This window comes from Schistocerca cancellata, chromosome 4 (assembly GCF_023864275.1).
Source record: "Schistocerca cancellata isolate TAMUIC-IGC-003103 chromosome 4, iqSchCanc2.1, whole genome shotgun sequence".
NCBI classification, from domain to species: Eukaryota; Metazoa; Arthropoda; class Insecta; order Orthoptera; family Acrididae; genus Schistocerca; species Schistocerca cancellata.
Window position 1 is genome coordinate 502,353,229 of NC_064629.1, and position 19,063 is coordinate 502,372,291.

At 42.5% G+C, this 19,063-nt stretch overlaps 1 protein-coding gene across 2 annotated transcripts in view; it reads left to right on the forward strand.

The window, feature by feature from the left end:
- The window catches only part of LOC126183723 (thrombospondin type-1 domain-containing protein 7A-like), a 1,149,604-nt gene that overhangs the window by 779,089 nt on the left and 351,452 nt on the right, over nt 1-19,063 (forward strand). For both annotated transcript variants that reach the window (XM_049925914.1, XM_049925915.1), the window contains one exon: nt 16,416-16,598. In XM_049925914.1, coding sequence (XP_049781871.1) covers nt 16,416-16,598 — 183 coding nt within the window. The remainder of the gene's footprint in view (nt 1-16,415; nt 16,599-19,063) is intronic.

Genomic DNA, 19,063 nt, shown 5'->3' on the forward strand with positions numbered 1-19,063 from the left:
ACTGTATGGCTCATCCTTGATCAACTATATAAATACTGTACATATCAGTTATGCTTTTTTTCCTTAAAACGTACTATCATGATATTTACAATTTCCTCGTAACAGTGATCCAGGGATGATTAATATTACTACTACTACTACTACTACTAACAGAATATAGTATTTGATAGTTTACACTGTGATGAGGCAATGACAATTTTCTGCAGTAAATCATGAGACTAAAGAAAAATAATAACCAAATTTAAAGTGGCTGCCCTGCGTTGCTCGTATCATATTGCGCGCAAAGCATTCCGCGAGAGCAGCCTCTTTGCCAAGCGGGGAGATTTACTCGTTGGGCAGAGGGGAGCGGGGCTAAACAAGACCGTCCTACCAATGAGCTTCAAGTGGGGCTTATCGATTTCGTCAATACTCTCCACGGAACACCCATACGAGATGCGAGTCGCTCTACGAGGATACCACTTTCGGGAGCGACATGGCTCCAAAGTCATTATGGCGTATTTACTCTCCTTCTGTAAACATGTATTCCACTCCGTTTCGTAACGTAATACATAATTTAACAAATCCACTTAGGTAAAGCAACAATCTGTTGACATCAAGCTCGTCTAGAATGTTACTCAACATAAATCAATTGTAGTGAAACCATTTTCCGCGATTCTGTCTGTCTAAATTTAAGCTGACAATGTTTCCAAGTTTCACAACAATTTTTTTCCAACACTTCCTAGAATGGCGAGATCTTCATTTCCCGCTGTAGTTAACATATTTCTTATTTTAAAAAATTGTATGTTTCACAACAATTTTTTTTCCAACACTTCTTAGAATGGCGAGATCTTAATTTCCCTTTGTAGTTATCATATTTCTTATTTTAAAAAATTGAATGTTTCACAACAATTTTTTTCCAACACTTCTTTCCCAACACTTCTTAGAATGGCGAGATCTTAATTTCCCTTTGTAGTTATCATATTTCATATTTTAAAAAATTGTATGTTTCACAACAATTTTTTTCCAACACTTCTTAGAATGGCGAGATCTTGATTTCCCGTTGTAGTTATCATATTTCTTATTTGAAAAAACTGTATGTCGGTGGCTGAGAAGAAAGAAAAACAGAAAGTAAATTAATGGAAGGATTTTTATGTTATCATTATGTGACTTGCACTACTATGGCACATGATATTCTTAGAGTCTTCAGTTTGTATCCCACCATGCAGTACGGCTCTTCCCCTCACGTAGATCTGTGCTTTTCACGATATGATCTTTCCTACATTCCTTTCAGTAATACGTATAAAATTCTCGTAGTATTCTTCAGTCGCTGCAACTTCATTATCAAGCTTCAGAATTCCTTAATTTTATTTATTGTAACTAAAACCTATCATCCTTTCTGACATCCCATCTAGAACTTGAGCAGACTGATTCCGTGTATACGTATAGACATGGAAATACAAAATTTCTATAACATGATCGTACCGAACTGGCAATCTACATCTAAATCCCAACTTTCGGGATTGGCAGACCAACTGTTCAGTTTGACTAATGAGAAACAGCAGTTCATGTATCAGACACGTTATTTGATAACTGGCTACAGTGAATTCCATAATCATCCATATAATTTCACCCATATGAAGTTGTGTGCATTTACATTCCCGAAACATCAGTAAAGAATTCTAAATCTAAGCAAACTAGATAGCCCATATTTTGAAAAAATGTATGGGAAACCTTTTGCGACTTAACTGCTAAGGTCATCAGTCCCTAAACTTACACACTACTTAACCTAAATTATCCTAAGGACGAACACACACACCCATGCCCGAGGGAGGGCTCGAATCTCCGCCGGGACCAGCCGCACAGCCCATGACTGTTGTGCCTTAGACCGCTCGGCTAATCCCGTGCGGCCCATATTTTGACATTTCATTTCTTGCCTTCTCCGCCCCCGGTAGCTGAGTGGTCAGTGCGACAGAATGTCAATCCTAAGGGCCCTGGTTCGATTGCCGGCTGGGTCGGAGATTTTCTCCGCTCAGAGACTTGGTGTTGTGTTGTCCTAATCATCATTTCATCCTCATCGACGCGCAAGTCACCGAAGTGGCGTCAATTCGAAAGACTTGCACCAGGCGCACGGTCTACGCGACGGGATGCCCTAGTCACACGACTTTTTCTTTGCCTTCAGTTTTACATTAAGAATTCTATTACGTAATGCTGGCATCTCTTGTTGCACTATTTCACCGATAGACATAGATTGTAATACTTTCTCATGTTTGCCTTTAATAAAAATCACCATGCGTATTTACATTCGGCGTTATGTGTATTCTCGGCTGCTTCATTGTGCAGTTGATGAGCGTTTTAGATAAAGATTCGGGGTAAACTGGCCTATTTAAGATACATTCATATATCATATAACTATCTAATTATATACGTGAACTTATTCCTCTGATTATTACACTCTCTCCACTTTTCAGCTTGCACTATGTGATCAGAAGTATCCGAACACCTGGCTGAAAATGACTTACAAGTTCGTGGCGCCCTCCATCCGTAATGCTGGAATTCAATATGGTGTTGGCCAACCCTTAGCCTTGATGACAGCTTCCACCCTCGCAGGCATACGTTCAATCAGGCTCTCGAAGGTATCTTGGGGAATTGCAGCCCATCCTTCGCGGAATGCTGCACTGAGGAGAGGTATCGATGTCGGTCGGTGAGTCCTCGCACGAAGTCGCCGTTCCAAAAAATCCCTAAGGTGTTGTATAGGATTCAGGTCAGGACTCTGTGCAGGCCAGTCCATTACAGGGATGTTATTGTTGTGTAACCACTCCACCACAGGCCGTGCATTACGAAAAGTTGCTCGATCGTGTTGAAAGATGCAATCGCCATCCCCGAATTGCTCTTCAATAGTGGGAAGTAAGAAGATGCTTAAAACATCAATGTAGGCCTGTGCTGTGATAGTGCCACGCAAAAGAACAAGGAGTGCGAGCCCCCTCCATGAAAAACACGACCACGCCATAAACCACCGCCTCCGAATTTTACTGCTGGCAATACACACACTGCCAGATGACGTTCACCAGGCATTCACGATACCCACACCCTGCCATAGGTTCGCCACAATGTGTACCGTGATTCGTCACTCCGCTCAACGTTTTTCCACTGTTCAATCCTCCAATGTTTACGCTCCTTACACCAAGCTATGCGTCGTTTGGCATTTACCGGCGAGGTGTGTGGGCTCATGAGCAGCCGCTCGATCATGTAATCCAAGGTTTCTCACCTGCCACCTAACTGTCATAATACTTGCAGTGGATCCTGATGCAGTTTGGAATTCCTGTGTGATGGTCTGGATAGATGTCTGCCAGTTCCACATGACGACCTTCTTCAACTGTCGACGGCCTGTGTCAGTCAACAGACGAGGTCGGCCTGTACGCTTTTGTGCTGCACGTGTCCCTTCACGTTTCCACTTCACTATCACATCGGAAACAGTGGACCTAGTGATGTTTAGGAGTGTGGAAATCCTGCGTACAGACGTATGACACAAGTGACACGTTCGAAGTCAGTGAGTTCCGCGGAGCGCTCCATTCTGCTCTCTCACGATGTATAATGACTACAAGGTCGCAGGTATGGAGTACCTGGCAGTAGGTGGCAGTACAATGCACCTAATACGAGAAACGCATGTTTTTGGGGGTTTCCGGATACTTTTGATCGCGTAGTGTATCTGCGTTTGTATTAGTGTCTAATTCAATCTCCATTTTCCTGTTTGTTTCACTTATATTACTCCTCGATCCAAATTCCATACACAAATCGTTTCTGCCCTTTGTTAACTCATTGTTCAATTTGCATATAGCTTCTCTTACGGCCTCTCCGACTACTGATACTGTATTTGGGCTCTTGTGAAGGTTCTGGTCAGTCGGCTCTATCCATAAAGACCACAAAAAACGGTGGTAATTTTTTCCAGGTGCCTGGAGGTTCAGCTGCTGTAATAAATCCACACTATGAAAATTGGTTCACAGCTTTAGAAGAGCACACTGGTCGCCTTGGAGAGATGTGCATGGTATAAAACTCATATCAGATTGTGATCAGGTCCTCCACTGCTGATGTAGGACATGACAGTGAACTGTCAGTTGTACGGAATCGGTGCATATAAGATGAGCCGTCTTGGAGACGTGATATAATGGTACAAAGGAACTTAAATTTTTGAACGTGCCGATGACAAATCTATAAATGAAACTGCACGATTTCTTGGTTTATCTATGTGGATTTTGCAACGTGTCTACAAGGAATGACATAAACTCTCAGCCATATAACACTGCATATGCACAGTGGTCGCAAAAAGATCCTACCCAACAGCAACCGAAGAAGAGTGTCGCGCCTTTTCAGCAATAATCGGTTTTAAATCCGTCGAGAATTGCTGCTGTCAGTGTATGTTGCTCCATCTGAACCAGTTTCCCAACTAACATTGCTAAGGGAACTGAGGAACTTCTTGCAATGGGTATTTAGGGCTATGTGCCTCACTAAGACGCATCGCTCACAGTGACGCATGAAGCTACAAGTCTCCATTGGACCAAAAAAGCCAGAAGTTGGAAGTAGCTGAGTGGAAGCATGTAGCGTGATCCGACATGTAACGATTAGGCCTCTTTTCAGATGATGTAAGGTGTCGATTGCACCGACAGGTCACGATTTGGCGTCTTTTCAAATGATGCAGTGCATCGACAGCACCGACAGATAACGATTTGAGCTCCTTTCAAAATGATGCACGGCGTCGAGTGTACAGATAGGTGACGATATATTCTCTTTTCAAACGATGCACAGCCTCTAGTGACCGTTCAAGTGCACCGACGGATCACGTTTTGGCCTCTCTATATATGATACAAGGCGTCGAGTGCACAGGCAGGTCAAGATTTGGCCTCTCTACAAATGATGCAAGGCGTCGTGTGCACCGACGGGTCACGTTTTGGCCTCTCTTCAGATGATGCAAGGCGTCGAGTGCAGAGACCAGTCACGATTTCGCTTCTGTACAAACGATGCAAGGCGTCGAGTGCGCAGACAGGTCACGATTTGGCCTCTCTATAAATGATCCAAGGAGTTGCGTGCACCGACGGGTCACGTTTTGGCCTTTCTTCAGATGATGCAAGGCGTCAAGTGCACGGACAGGTCACGATTTGGCCTCTCTACAAACGATGCAAGAACTTTGGATTGGAGTTTATTCTGTGATATTTTGGGGATGTTTTTGGTACCATGACTTGGGTTTATTCACGAAGAAAGTTTATTTGTACAACTTCAGCAACAAAATGTTGTCCTCTGTATTAAATCTTCATGGTGAGTGGGCTGTATTCATCCCCATCTTCCAAGATATCAACAATGAGGCAACTTCATTTATAGTTTGGTCATAGAGATGTCCAAACACGACAGCTCCTTTATGCCATTCTGCCACATCTCAAAGTTGATCCATCTGACGGTACTGATTCAAACAACCGAGTGGCATATACACTCCACTTAACTTACATGATTTACATTAACTGTATAGGGTCACATGACATGCTGGTATCAATTCTACGCTATCTACTGAACTCCAGAGCCACCATCATTGCTCCTCAAAGGACTGAATAACATTTTATCTGGTGAGCTTATATAAATGTATCGAGAGTTACAGTTAGCGGCAAATAAATAACATTTGCTAGCTACATAACGGTATTTAATTCTTTTTTCTATAATTTTATTTCTGACTGCACCAGTTTTACCAGCAAAATAACTTTTCCTCACTCTTCATCTCGAAGTTTTCTACCTCTACGTCTATCGACACAGACAGATTACCAGCATAAGTGAGAGATTCTTTCATATGGCACCTTCAGGCTGCGACACGCGATATGCGGAACGATGTATCAGCACACAATCGGCGTTAAACCGAATATCACATGGCGAAAGCCTTTTACTCTGATGTCCCACCACTGATGATAAACAACAAAAGGGCGCAGCAACTTGGTTGTTAGAATTTTCTTTATAAAATTACATACTTACATACATAGTTTTTAGCTCTGTTACACAAAGAATAACCAGTACACTAAATCCTTCATAGCAACTGAATAGCACAGTAGCATAACTCAGACTCGTGTTAGGATGTGCTCCACGCTGTCTACTTGCTTCTACGATATGATGCAGCGTTATTCAGTCACCACCGAGGTACTGGTTGTTCTTTAGTTTTTGGTTCCCCTGTAACACATATCACTAACCTGAATATAGCGGTAGACAAATTTGTGATCTTTCTGTGGAATGGGCACAGAAAATTCGGCTTTAAAAATGATTTTGCTTGTAACGGGAAACAAACTGTCATTTCATGTACATGATGGGTGCCGTATGAAACACGTGAGAATTTACACATTTGTATGAATTTACACACAGCGAAACAGAAATTTCACTCATAGTATCAGCCTTGATACATAAGAATTAGTGTCATCGAGCACATATTTACTGGTTACTGCGCAATGGGAATCCTGATGGCCGCCAGTCAGATAGATATAATCAGTCTTGTTCACGATCAGTCAATAACTGAAGTAATTTGTTTTCGGCTTACTGCCTCCACCAACTATATGATGACACAACTCATCGGCACTGTGACCATCTATTAGTTGCGTAAGGATAAATATGGCCGTTTTGAAGATTAGTGACAACACTGTTGACAAAATGCAAAAATCTCTTTCGGCTCCATGATGTAATACGTTGCTTCAATACTTCTCAACTGGAATGGAATACAATATGATCATTAAATATACAGAGAACGTAAATTGGCTTTACCACACATTTGAACATATACATCGTTTGGAAGGAAAGTGAGAGGCCCGAGACGTATACCTAAGTCTACGGCAATATTTTTTTTTATCGCATGTGACTATATTATTTTACATTTTCTATCCGAACTACGCATTTTGTGTGTACGTCTTCGACACCAGGGACCAATATGTCGAAGCAGGTCCTCATAGTAACTATTACTGTGGCCATTACCCGAATTCAATTCTGAAGATGAAACTGCTCGTTGAGAGAAACTAAGCGCGAACTATTTAAACGCACACATTACTGGAGCGTGTCTGCTCCGAAGCGCTTTAAATGAAGGGCGTCCACAGGGAACAGAAACTTCCCGTTAATTAAGAATTTTCAGAAGGCTCTCCGAACCGATCCTGCTAGAGAATTTTCCATTTCTACTGGGTTCACTCTGGCATCTCTGGACCTTACACGGATGAAGTCGTATTGGAATTCAGATTAGGGCGTAAAATTCTGGCGCAAGTACCTCACAAAGACCTTAAAGTTTCCAGCACTGTCACCGGCACGTCGGGCAGTACTTAAAGCAGAGAACACATTTTTAACTCCGCCATTTCAGGCTACACCACGAGAACAGAGTCGCTAAGTGTAATGTAACGTTTGTGTCATTCAAACGACAATCCTGCAGCAATCCTGCAGCTAGCGGAGCACAAAACATGGTGACAAATAAAATGACACGGGCTTAGCACTGTCCTTTCTCTTCAATAGTGCATGAATATGCCATTTTGAAATTGCAGGCGCTTTTTATGAGAGTTTACTAACATGTCAACATTTTTGCAGATGCTCATAAAGCGAAACAACAGCTACTTAACTCTATTTTACTGTTATTTCGAACTGTAAACTCACTCCGTTGCTGGAATTAACAGAGACATTATATAATGTTTAACATATTAGTTATATGACCCCCCAAACGGAAATTAAGTGCTTGAAGGAAAACAAATGTAACATTTATTTGCGACTGGGACATACTAAGCAGGTAATAATTATATTTATTTTCTTCCATGCAGACTTCCGTAATTTCGTACGATCTCTGAGAACATCAAGTGCACACCTTTGTTCCAAAAACGACCAGTGTCTCTTACTTTAGGTTGCATCTTCCAGTTGTATTCTTTTTTTTCCTGTTGAAACTTTGTGCTATAGAAAAATCTGTCTAGAAAATTGAGAGAGATGTAGCCCAAGATCTACGAAACTATTCACAAAATTTCTACTCTTATTTCTCTCTTTTGCCTCGAATGAGTGTTTCCACACATTCCAGCATTGCAAGGAGTCACAGCTGCGTGCCGGTTTGTTGCGATGGTGAAAGGCGCCTGGTCCAACAACTCACCATGCCTTTGTTCACTGCCAGGTCTCCGTAGACATTCTGCAAGCGCCTATGAATAGCTGCAATGTTCTGGTTTTCACCCAAAAGAAACTAAATGACATCTCTCTGCTTGGAATGCACCACTGTTACAGACGCCATTTTGAAGGTTACTTATAGCGCCGCCAGCTATCAGAACTTCATGAAACTGTAGGGGCTGGAGCGGAAATATTCCATGATGTTCCACAAGAAATTCCGCATTTTTTCAACCGAAATTGGCTGAGACAAAAATTGTGTTGCGTTACTTACTAAACGCCCCTCGCTATTCTCGCTTTCCTTGATTCTTCTAAATTATGTCGACGTTCCAGTAGTAGTGGGAATTCCCACCAAATATCGCGTAGTACCTTCTACAATTCCTCAAACTGGAGCAACACTAAGTGACATGGACTTCATGACTTGACCTAAGTATTTGAAAGATATGTTCATCCATGCCGTCCTACGAGCCCTAATAAATTGTTTGAGGAATAATTCGATCCTGTTTTGCATCGAAGATGTGAATCAAAATATTCAGTATGAGGTGGCTGGCTTCTATACTTAGATGAATAGAGTTTGAATATGAACATAATGATTAAAGTTTTGAGGCAGCATAGTGTTCTACACGAGACCTACTCGCATGGCCAAACGCTTAGAACGCTATTTTACTAGAAAGGGAGATACGCACGCAACACTTTGCTAGTATCCTCGCGGAGAATTAACATCGTTGGTTTTGTATACCGGTCAAACTGAGTATAGTTTTTAGTTCGTTTTCCACACTCGTTTAGGGAAATACTGCAGTGATCCACAATCTCAGCAACAGAAAATCCGATACACAGACAGGTGGTAAACAAAATAAACTTGCCAAATCTTGGAAACAGCGGATCACAAACGACAAGTTAAATGCTAGTTAAGAGAGGCTACTGTTCGAGAGGAGATGAATTTTCAATGGTTGTCCTAAACCAATTCGAACGAAAGCCGCCAGTGTTCCTCTGGAACTTCATGACGGATGCCCTGCTCCATCCACAACCAGCAAAGTTTCTACACACTCTCTTGTGTTGTAACGATCATCAACAGTTCTTTATTGCTGTCGATTACCAGTTATCCTCTTCATTTCAGTACTGCGCATTCCACGTTAAGTTAAGATCTGCCTTATGTTTTCTACAGTTGCTTCTTTCCACATCGCTGCACTCATAACTTCAACAACGACTCATGTCGAATGCCCATCAATTTGAGCTCTTAGCTTCATTACGTTCTTTACTAAGAATTTTTGTCTCGTTTGCTGGATCCACGACGTTTTCGTACCACAACTAGTCATTTCCTTCCTTGTTCCACTCGCAAACAGAGCCGGGGAAAAGTGACTGACTGTAAGCCACCATACGAGCCCTAATTTCTGTCATCTTACCTTCGGGGATCTTACACGATATGTACAGTGGCGACAATAGAAGCGTTCTGCTGTGGCCTAAAATGTCTGTTCTATAAATTGCCTCAATAGTGCCTCGCAAAAAGAAAGTCCTCTTCTCTCCAGCGATTCCCATTTGAGTTATCGAAGCATCTCCGTAATATGGTAGTACTGGCGTGCTGACCGAAACTACCGGTAACAAATACAGCAGCATGCCTCTGAACTGCTTCGATGTCTTCCTTCCATCCTACCTGTTACGGATCCCAATCACTCGAGCAGCACTCAAGAATGGGACGCACTAGTGTTCTATACGCAGACTCCTTTATAGGTGAACTACATTTTCCTAAAATTCTCCCAAAAAGATGACCTATCGCCTTCCTTACTATCAACCTGACGTGCGCGTTGTTTCGCAATACTACGACTAGATATTTAATCGATGTGACTGTATCAAGCAGCACACAACTGATGCTTTTTCAAATGTTACATGATTGTTTCTTCTGCTAATCCTTATTAACTTACATGTTTCTACAATTAGAGCAACCTGCCATTCATCACACGATCTAGAAATTCTGTCTAAGTCATCGTGCATCCACCTACAGTCATTCAACGACGAAATCTACTCGTACACCACAACGTCATCATCAAAAATCCGTAAGTTGCTTCTCACCCTGTCCGTCAGATCATTTATGTATATAGAGAATAAGAGTGGTGCTATCACACTTCCCTGGGGCACTTCGACCGGCACCCTTGTTTCTCGCCGGCCGCGGTGGTCTAGAGGTTCTGGCGCTGCAGTCCGGAACCGCGGGACTGCTACGGTCGCAGGTTCGAATCCTGCCTCAGGCATGGGTGTGTGTGATGTCCTTAGGTTAGTTAGGTTTAAGTACTAAGTTCTAGGGGACTTATGACCTAAGATGTTGAGTCCCATAGTGCTCAGAGCCATTTGAACCATTTTTTGAACCTTATTCCTCATGAACACTCGCCGTCGAGTTCTATTAGTTCAGAAGTCTTCGAGCCATTCACATATCGGGGAACCTAATCCGTAAGCTCGGACTTTCGTCAATAGTCTGCAGTGCGGCGCCCTGTCAAACCACACCGGAAATGTAAGAATACAGGATCTGCCTGTTGTCCTTCATCCATTGTCCGCAAAATATCATATGAGAAAAGGGAAAGCGGTGCTTTCTAAAACCGTGCTGATTTGTGAACAGTTTTTCAAAAACTTTTTTCTCAGCTTCAAGTTCATAATTTATTTATTTTTTTTTTTTTACAATAGCCGCTGTTTCTTTTCATAGAAGTTATTTTGTTGCATATTGTATTCAAACCGCTTTTTTTTTCGGGTGAATTTCTCAGCAATTCTTTGTTTGTGAACCACAGTTCTGAAGTTTACTCTGGCAAGGATAATCTCTCAGTGAATACCCGTTTTCTTTACGCCTTCATTAACTTCTGTTTGTCGATTCTTGCGATCGCTACTCGTAAATCTTTCGGGGTGTAAGTTCGTGGCCAACAAAAATATTCTGTTCCTAACGATTCGTCCGGGACTCTGCTGGACATCTCCATAGGTGTTGCTCCTCCGTTGAGCAACGCCTCTGAAGATGTATAGCGCAGTTGTGGACGATACGTTAAGAACAGAAAAGTTTCTTGGATCACGCGTTTTACCAGCAGCAATGTCATCCGGTCGTGAAAGACCTGATTCTTGTGATGTGGTAAAGGAAAGCTTAAATTTTCTTTGGAAGCCTATTCTTAATTATTCTATGTACGTCATAAAGAATTTATAATCTCCATTTCTGCAGCTACACCGACATCTATACTCCACAAGCCACGTTGTGATGTGAGGCAAAGGGTATTTTGTGTACCAGTGTCACGTCCATCTTTCCCTGTTTCAGTCGCGTGTTGTTCGCGGGAAGAACGATTGCTGTTTAGCTTCCGTGCGATCTCGAATCTCTCTAGTTTTATCTTAATGGTCTTTTCTGGCGATATACATAACAGGCAACAATATATTGGTTGACTGTTCTAGGTATGCATGCTCTATGATCTTAAACTGTAGAAAGTAACGTGATGCAGACCACCTCTCATATTTGTTAAACCATGATTACAAGAAAGTCGCAAAACGGTGTTAAAGTACACTACAGCGGAATTGTGAACTGCTGGTGCAGACATAACAAGGATTCATCTATCTGAATGAAACACACGTGTCTTTCTCCATTACTTTCAGTACTGCAGCTACTGTCTTTTCTGTAATGGATGAAGAAGTGGGAAGAACCTTCAGTCCATTCGAAAGTCACTGAGCAATACGAATATGGTGGAACTGTGCAACCACCATTCTTGAAACAAGGTAGCTACTCCACTGCATGACTCAGTATCAACTTTCGAGAAGTTTTGTACCTAAAAATAACCCGCATGTCTTCTTTCTTATAGTGAATATCTCTTGATGTTAATCGATCAACAACAGTGGAAATCTAGTAGAATAGTATGCTCTTCTTGTTACAGTGCATAAAAGGATACGTTTCATCGTGCCAGGACTAATGTCCTGAATTGTCCATATGGAGTCTCACGTAGAATAACTTTCGTTGTATTCTTTATAATGGCAGTACAATACATAATAAGTTGTTAAATGTAATCATTATTTCTATCTACTGGTAAACAACAAATCAGGTGAAAATTTTATGACAGCCGAAGTTTGACGTCTTCTGTGCCTTGAACACGTCATGCCCATTTATCCACAGTTCTATAAATTTTATGTAAGTTACCGGTCTTTGCGCAGAAACTTCTGAATTATATCTGCATTCATTAAATTACTCATGTGTGCGGCTTACAAATAGTAGGACGTCACCTACACACACGATGAACACGTCGAGGTGGCATCTTGACGACTGAGTGACTGAGGGACTGTTTGGTTACTTAACAAGCAACGTACAAACAGAAAGGCGCAGTAGCTCATAATCGGCCTCAGCCAGGAGCTGCTACCCTGAATGCGCATGTAGCGAACCCTATACATGCGCGCGAGCGTCCTGCGACGGCAAGATGCAACAACAAACTGTTATATACTCTATAGCGAATGGTTCTTGACTGTACGACACTGATCAGTAACTGGGATTGTTTGGGCTGCTTCACTACCCGTGAGGCAATTAAAGGATTTTTTGGCTATACTCATCTTTATTTTCAAAATAAAGTTTACACAGTACTACAGTACTACCGCCCACTCTTGTAAATTTATCAGCAGTTCCATGACCTTTAACTTAAAGTTAATTTGCAACTACGGGTACACCGTACAATTACCCACTAACGTAAATTTAGCAAATTTCAACAGGATTACGAAACTAACGCTTATGAGCAATTTAGGAAGCAGCATCTGCTGCAACAGTTCACGAGGCGGAAATTATTCTAAGACCATTGTCAGTGCACGTTTCCATGTAAGTATCCACACAGTCGCTCGGATACTTCATACTGAAGTCAGTGACGGCTCGTAATCACACATTCACATTCCTATCGCAAACTTCACTCTTGGCTATCCGAGTTCCCTCAAACGTTTTTACTTCTACAATCGAATAATTCACCAGTGTCAGGTTTAACTCTTAGTTATGATACATGCTGTATAAATCAATGAGGATGAATTCCTGAATGTTTCCTTAAACACGTTGCTGCTGCTTCCTTTCATTATTCCCCGACAACGGTTAGTATGTGCGCGTACTGAAAAGTGAGCCTCGCAATTTTTTATGTGTTTGTTAAATAAAACGAACTTTATTAAACTTCTACACCTTTATTATTCATACCTATATATTTACAGCCCTTCGCTGCTAGAGGTCTCGAATTTTAGATTGTAACATGGTGGTGTGTAGCGTAACTATGCTAGTTCCTGAGAAACAGCGTGTTGTAATCGAGTTTCTAACCGCAGAAGAAGTTCGCCCAGGACCCTCCCCTCCAGCATGACAATGCCAGACGACACCTGAGCGCTTGGACATCTACAACAACCCAACGCCGGGGGTTCGCTGTCGTCTATCGTCCTCCGTACAGGCCCGAAATGGACCCATCGATTTTCATCTGTTTCCAAAAGCTAAAGGACATCTTCGAGAACTTCACTTTGATAGTGATGTAGCGGTGCAAACAAAGGCGAGGTTGTAGGTCTGCCAGAAAAAAAAAAACAGTCTACAGTGACGGTATCAACAAATTGGTCTCTCCTTGGAAGAAATGGGTTCATCGCAGGGGCGACTATGTTGAGAAATAAATATGTAGACTTGATGAATAAAGATGTGGACATATTAGTAACGTTTCTTTTGTTTAAATGTTTTCCCATAAAAAATTTGGAGGCATTATTTTCACTACGCCCTCGTACGAGGGCCGTTCAATAAGTAATGCACCACTTTTCTCTTCGGCCAGTTTCGGCTGAAAAAATGCGGAATCTCTTGTGCGACTTCGTGGAATAGTCCCGCTTCAGCCCCTATAGTTTCATGAAGTTCCGGTAGCTAACGGCGCTATACGGAGCCTTCAAAATAGTGTCTATAGCGGAGGAGCATTCCAAGCAGAGAGGCTACACTGAGTTTCTTTTATCTGAAAACCAGAACGTTACAGATATTCATAGGCGCTTGCAGAACCTCTTCCCCGTCCTGGCAGTGAACAGAAGCATGGAAAGTCGTTGGGCAAGGCGTCTGTCATCATCGCAACAAGGTCGCGCAAACCTGTCCGATCTTCCACGTACCAGCCGCCTCCCGTTATGCTGGAACATGTGGACAATCTTATTCGAGGTGATCGACAGATCGCAATCAAACATCTCGCTACACAATTGGATGTCTCTGTTGATAGTACTGATACACTCGTCCACCAGTTGGGGTACTCAAATGTGCGTGCCCGCTGAAATCGTCGCCTCATAACAAAAGACCATAAGGAGCAATGAAGAACATTTGTGCTTGCGCGTTGCTAGCTGATCGTGACAATTTTTTGCGAACATAGTCACAGGCGATGGAGTACGGGTTCAGCTCTTCGAACCGAAAACAAAATGGCAGTCCATTGTTTGGTATCATACCACGTCTCTCCCGAAGAAGAAGTTCAAAGCCGCACCCTCAGCCGGTACAGTCATATTGACGGTCTTCTGGGGCTCGTAAGGGGCTATCCTGTTTGATATACTCAGTCATGGTGCAGCGATCAATTCTGAAGTGCATTGTGCTGTTCTCAGGAAAGTCAAAAACAACTTCAGCATGTTCGTTGCCACAAAAATGAAAACTTATTTCTCCATGACAACGATAGGCCTCATACAAAACTGCGCACCCGAGAGTAGCCTACAAAACTACTGGATGGTTCCACCTCGTCCACCCTACAGCTCGTATCTCGCACCTTCTGACTTCCACCTGTTCGGCTCAATGAAGGATGCACTCTGCGGGGAGGACGTTACTGATGCAGCAAAACGTTGACTCTGAAGTTGACTAGTAGAGTAGTACCATGTGGTCATACAGGCCCTCCCAGTAACATGGCGTATGGCCTTCGCATTGAACAGATATAATGTTGAAAAATATAGTTTTGCAGCCAATAGAGTGGGGAATAATTGGCTTATTGGAATAATGAATAGAAAAAATTGTTTGCATTACTTATTGAACGCCCCTCGTAGTATTCCATCTATAACAATCTCCATATCGACGACGGTTAAGCTGTACGTTTCCTGCCTTTGTCTTCATGAAACACTGAATTACATAGCTAAACATAGTTCTTAAACGTACACTGAGACATACATGTCATCTGATGTACTCACACCGCGACGACTAACACCTATGTTGCCGCGCATCTAACAAGTTCATAGGTACTCAAAGAAGAATGTTTACTGCGTGAACGATTGTAAAATGACGTGTAGTAGATGTCGTGAGTGATTGATGTAGAACACACCCATGTAAGTGACCTTACTTTTAATATCGTAACAAGATTGCATCTGACATTCTCTTGGAATATATATAAACCAGCCTCGTGGAAGGATAAATTCAAGGAATCAAGTTTAGTGAACGATAAATTTTTCTGGGTAAAATTAGAACCAGACTTATTATTACAAGTGTAAAGAATATTATTTATAAAGACCGACTGAGGTGTCACGGATTCGCATTCGGAATGGCAGTGGTTCACATTTCCGTCCTGCCATCTAAATGTACGATTTCCGTGGTTTTCCAGATTCGCGTAAGGAAAACGCCGGTGTGGTTCCTACCGAAAGGCGACGGTAGAGTTCCTTCTCCAGTCTTCCTCAACAACAGCTTTTCCTTCGTCTCTAATGACTTCGTTGTCAACCGAATAATAAACCCTAAACCTCCATATTGTTTTTGAACCAGTCAACGAGTTTGCGTTTTCTGTTTTTCTATTTGCATGAAAATTTCTTATGATGTCTTACAGCGCATAAATTTTCTTGTAGCGGGAATATTAGAACTACGCAACTGATTCGCTGGAAAATAATAATTTCGAACCCATATAATAATTCAAAACGAATTTAAGAATTATCTCCGTCTACAGTGAAGAATGCATTCATTCTCGACTTCTATAGTCACAGATAATTTTGAAATATGAAGCGGAAATTTCGTCTGGAAGAGGTAGAGAAAGAACATATTTAATTCACCACTGAATAAATAATACGTTTCATTTCCCATTAGTGCTTTATAGAAGTTGAACATATTTCCGAATACATTACCACTGAAACTTACTAATCTATAGTACTAAAAGCATGCAGGTGCTTGCGCGCGCACGCGCACGAGCGTGTGTGCCTCTGTGTGTGTGTGTGTGTGTGTGTGTGCGTGTGTGTGTGTGTGCTATGTCTTTGGCGCATACAGTGTATTAATATAGTGGGTTAACATGTTCCCCGTCAGAACGTGGCACTGATTAGGCGGTGCTCTTTATGAGTCGATACGCCTTTGATGGTGAGTGTATGGCCCGGCTTTGTTGCAGATACCGCTGGCTGGCTTCCCACTGGAGTGCTTGTATGGTCGTAGATGACGAAGAGCGCAAGATGGAAGTCGAGTGTGGAGGCGGTGTGCAGTTACGGGATGTAGCTTGCGTCACGATCGCGGGTTCAAAACCCGTGCGCTCAGAGCTGTGCTCGTCGTTCGTACCGCTGCCCACTGTGCAAAGGTAATGCTCTTCAACTTCTCTCTGGATTATTGACATTGCCTGTAAAGCACAACATCATTGTAAGTGTGATTGTAATTTACTCAGACTGTCATGTTACTGATTATTAACGTTATTATTCCTCTTATAACGTCACGGCTATTATACTTTCGATACATATAGTATGAGTCAGCTTCAACTAAACGCATATGGTAATCGTTAACTGCTTTTTTTTCACGCACTTGTAACATGTTCAGCCTACAATTAGCCGTCGCTGTCTCTAACGTTTCTGTTCCATGAAAATCTGCAGTGCAGATACATTGAAAGATCCATCAATTTGTATCACTCCGCTCACCTCGTAGCCAGCAAGCAAATCGCAACAGTTCAATCCTTCTCCTCTGATCTTTCTTTGTTTGTAACTAGCTAAGTACAAGGCTTTGCCCAGGTATGTATTTATTCTAACCTCCTTTTAGTCCATCTCCTCCTTCCCCCTCTGTTCATCTCCTCCTGCACCCCATCTATGTTCACTACCTCTCGCTACCCACCACTTCTACGCTCCCCCCCCTCCCGCCGTCCCACCATCTCGTCTCTCCCCACTATCGCTGTCCATTCGCTCCCCCCCCCCCCCGGCTGTCTATCTTCTCCTTCCCCCTCTATCCATCTCCTTCTCCTCCTCCTCCTCCTCGCCGCGCGGGGTAGCGAAGCTGTCTCAGGCGCATTGCCACGGTTTGCACGCCCCCCCCCCCCCTCCCGTCGCAGGTTCGAATCCTCCCTCGGACATGTGTGTATGTGTCGCCCTTAGCGAAAGTTAGTTTAAGTTAGATTAAGTAGTGTGTAAGACTAGGGACCGATGACCTCAGTGCCGGCCGGCGGTTCTAGGCGCTTCAGTCCGGACCCAAGGGACTGCTACGGTCGCAGATTCGAATCCTGCCTCGGGCATGGATGTGTGTGATGTCCTTAGGTTAGTTAGGTTTAAGTAGTTCTAAGTTCTAGGGGACTGATGACCTAAGGTGTTAAGTCCCATAGTGCACAGAGCCATTTGAACCATTTTGATGACCTGAGCAGTTTGGTCCCATAGGAACTTACCACGATGACAGTTATGCTGCTCCTCCTCTCTCCACGTTAACATGCTCACCCCATGAGAAGGCTGGTGGTTCTTCCCACCACAGTATTTCTTTCCATATCGTAACTAATGAGTGAACCAAATTTCGATGAAATCAGTTTCCTACCCGTGGCTTTGACTGCGTACGAACATGTCAAATATATTTCATGTATCTGACACGTATTTGTACGTGTATTTCTAGTGAATTTCGACCTGCAGTTTCATTTTCATGCATGTCAGTAATTGACGTCATACACCGAGAATTGTGCGTCGTAAAATGACATATTTTTGTAGGTACATTCAGCGATATATGTGGATACCATTTGTGAAATTTGTTGCGAATAGAGTTAGTAAGTAAAGAAGTAATACATTAAACCGCCACGCATGATGCCGTAGTTTTGTTAGCATCTCAGTATCTGATGCCAAATCTCCTGAACTACGTATCGTACAATGATACAATTTTGCTGGTGTATTCAGTGGTATAAATGAATACTGTCTGCAAAATGTGTCGCGAATACAGTTAGCAGTAAAGACGTAATAAATTATGCGGCAGTTCTGCTGAATGAACAGTGAAAATGTAATAAGCGACAACATTTGTTTTTGCTTTCATCATTTTGTAGGAGTTGTCAGCAAGAGAAAGCTTCGTAAAGGTTTAAAAATTACGTGCAGAGTTTTTTTGGAACTCACTAAGTGCTCTCATTGTCAAATACTGGAAGACTAAAGTATGGCTATGCGAGCGTCGTGGGCTGCTTTTTGAAACCCGCCCGTTTGATGGGTAGATGGTTATTTCCCCACAGCAATTCTTTCCAGACAGTAAGTGATGTGTGTACGAAGTTTGGTTGGAATCGGTCCAATGGTTTAGGAAGGGATGTGGAACATACTTACATGCATATGTACATAGATACCGTTTTATAATATGTTCTGATTCCACCATAGATCATAGACTTTTACCAGATGAATACTGCTTCTTTCTGCAGGCGTCCTCAGATTCCACTTCACTCTAACCTTTACACTATGGCTGTGTGCCCACTTCAAGTATCCCCTGCATCCACTTGATTCCTTCACTGCGACTGACTGTGAAGCACTGTGTTTTCCCTACTTCTCCGATCCCACTAGCCTCGTAATATGACTTCGTCACTTAATTAATAGATGGAGACAGATACTTTAATTTTTATTTCTCTGACATATGGTGAAACACGTTCCTTCTAGGAACTCCTTCACAAAAAGGAACAAATTACTTTCTCCCACGGTGTTCATAGAGTCGTGGAAGCCATTACATGCAAATTCTTTTCACAGTTTAGATGCTAGATTCACATGCTGGTGGTCAGTAAGCCGTACCTGCCGGTGCTCCGTGACGTTTTGGTGCCTACGACATCCGCACTACGAG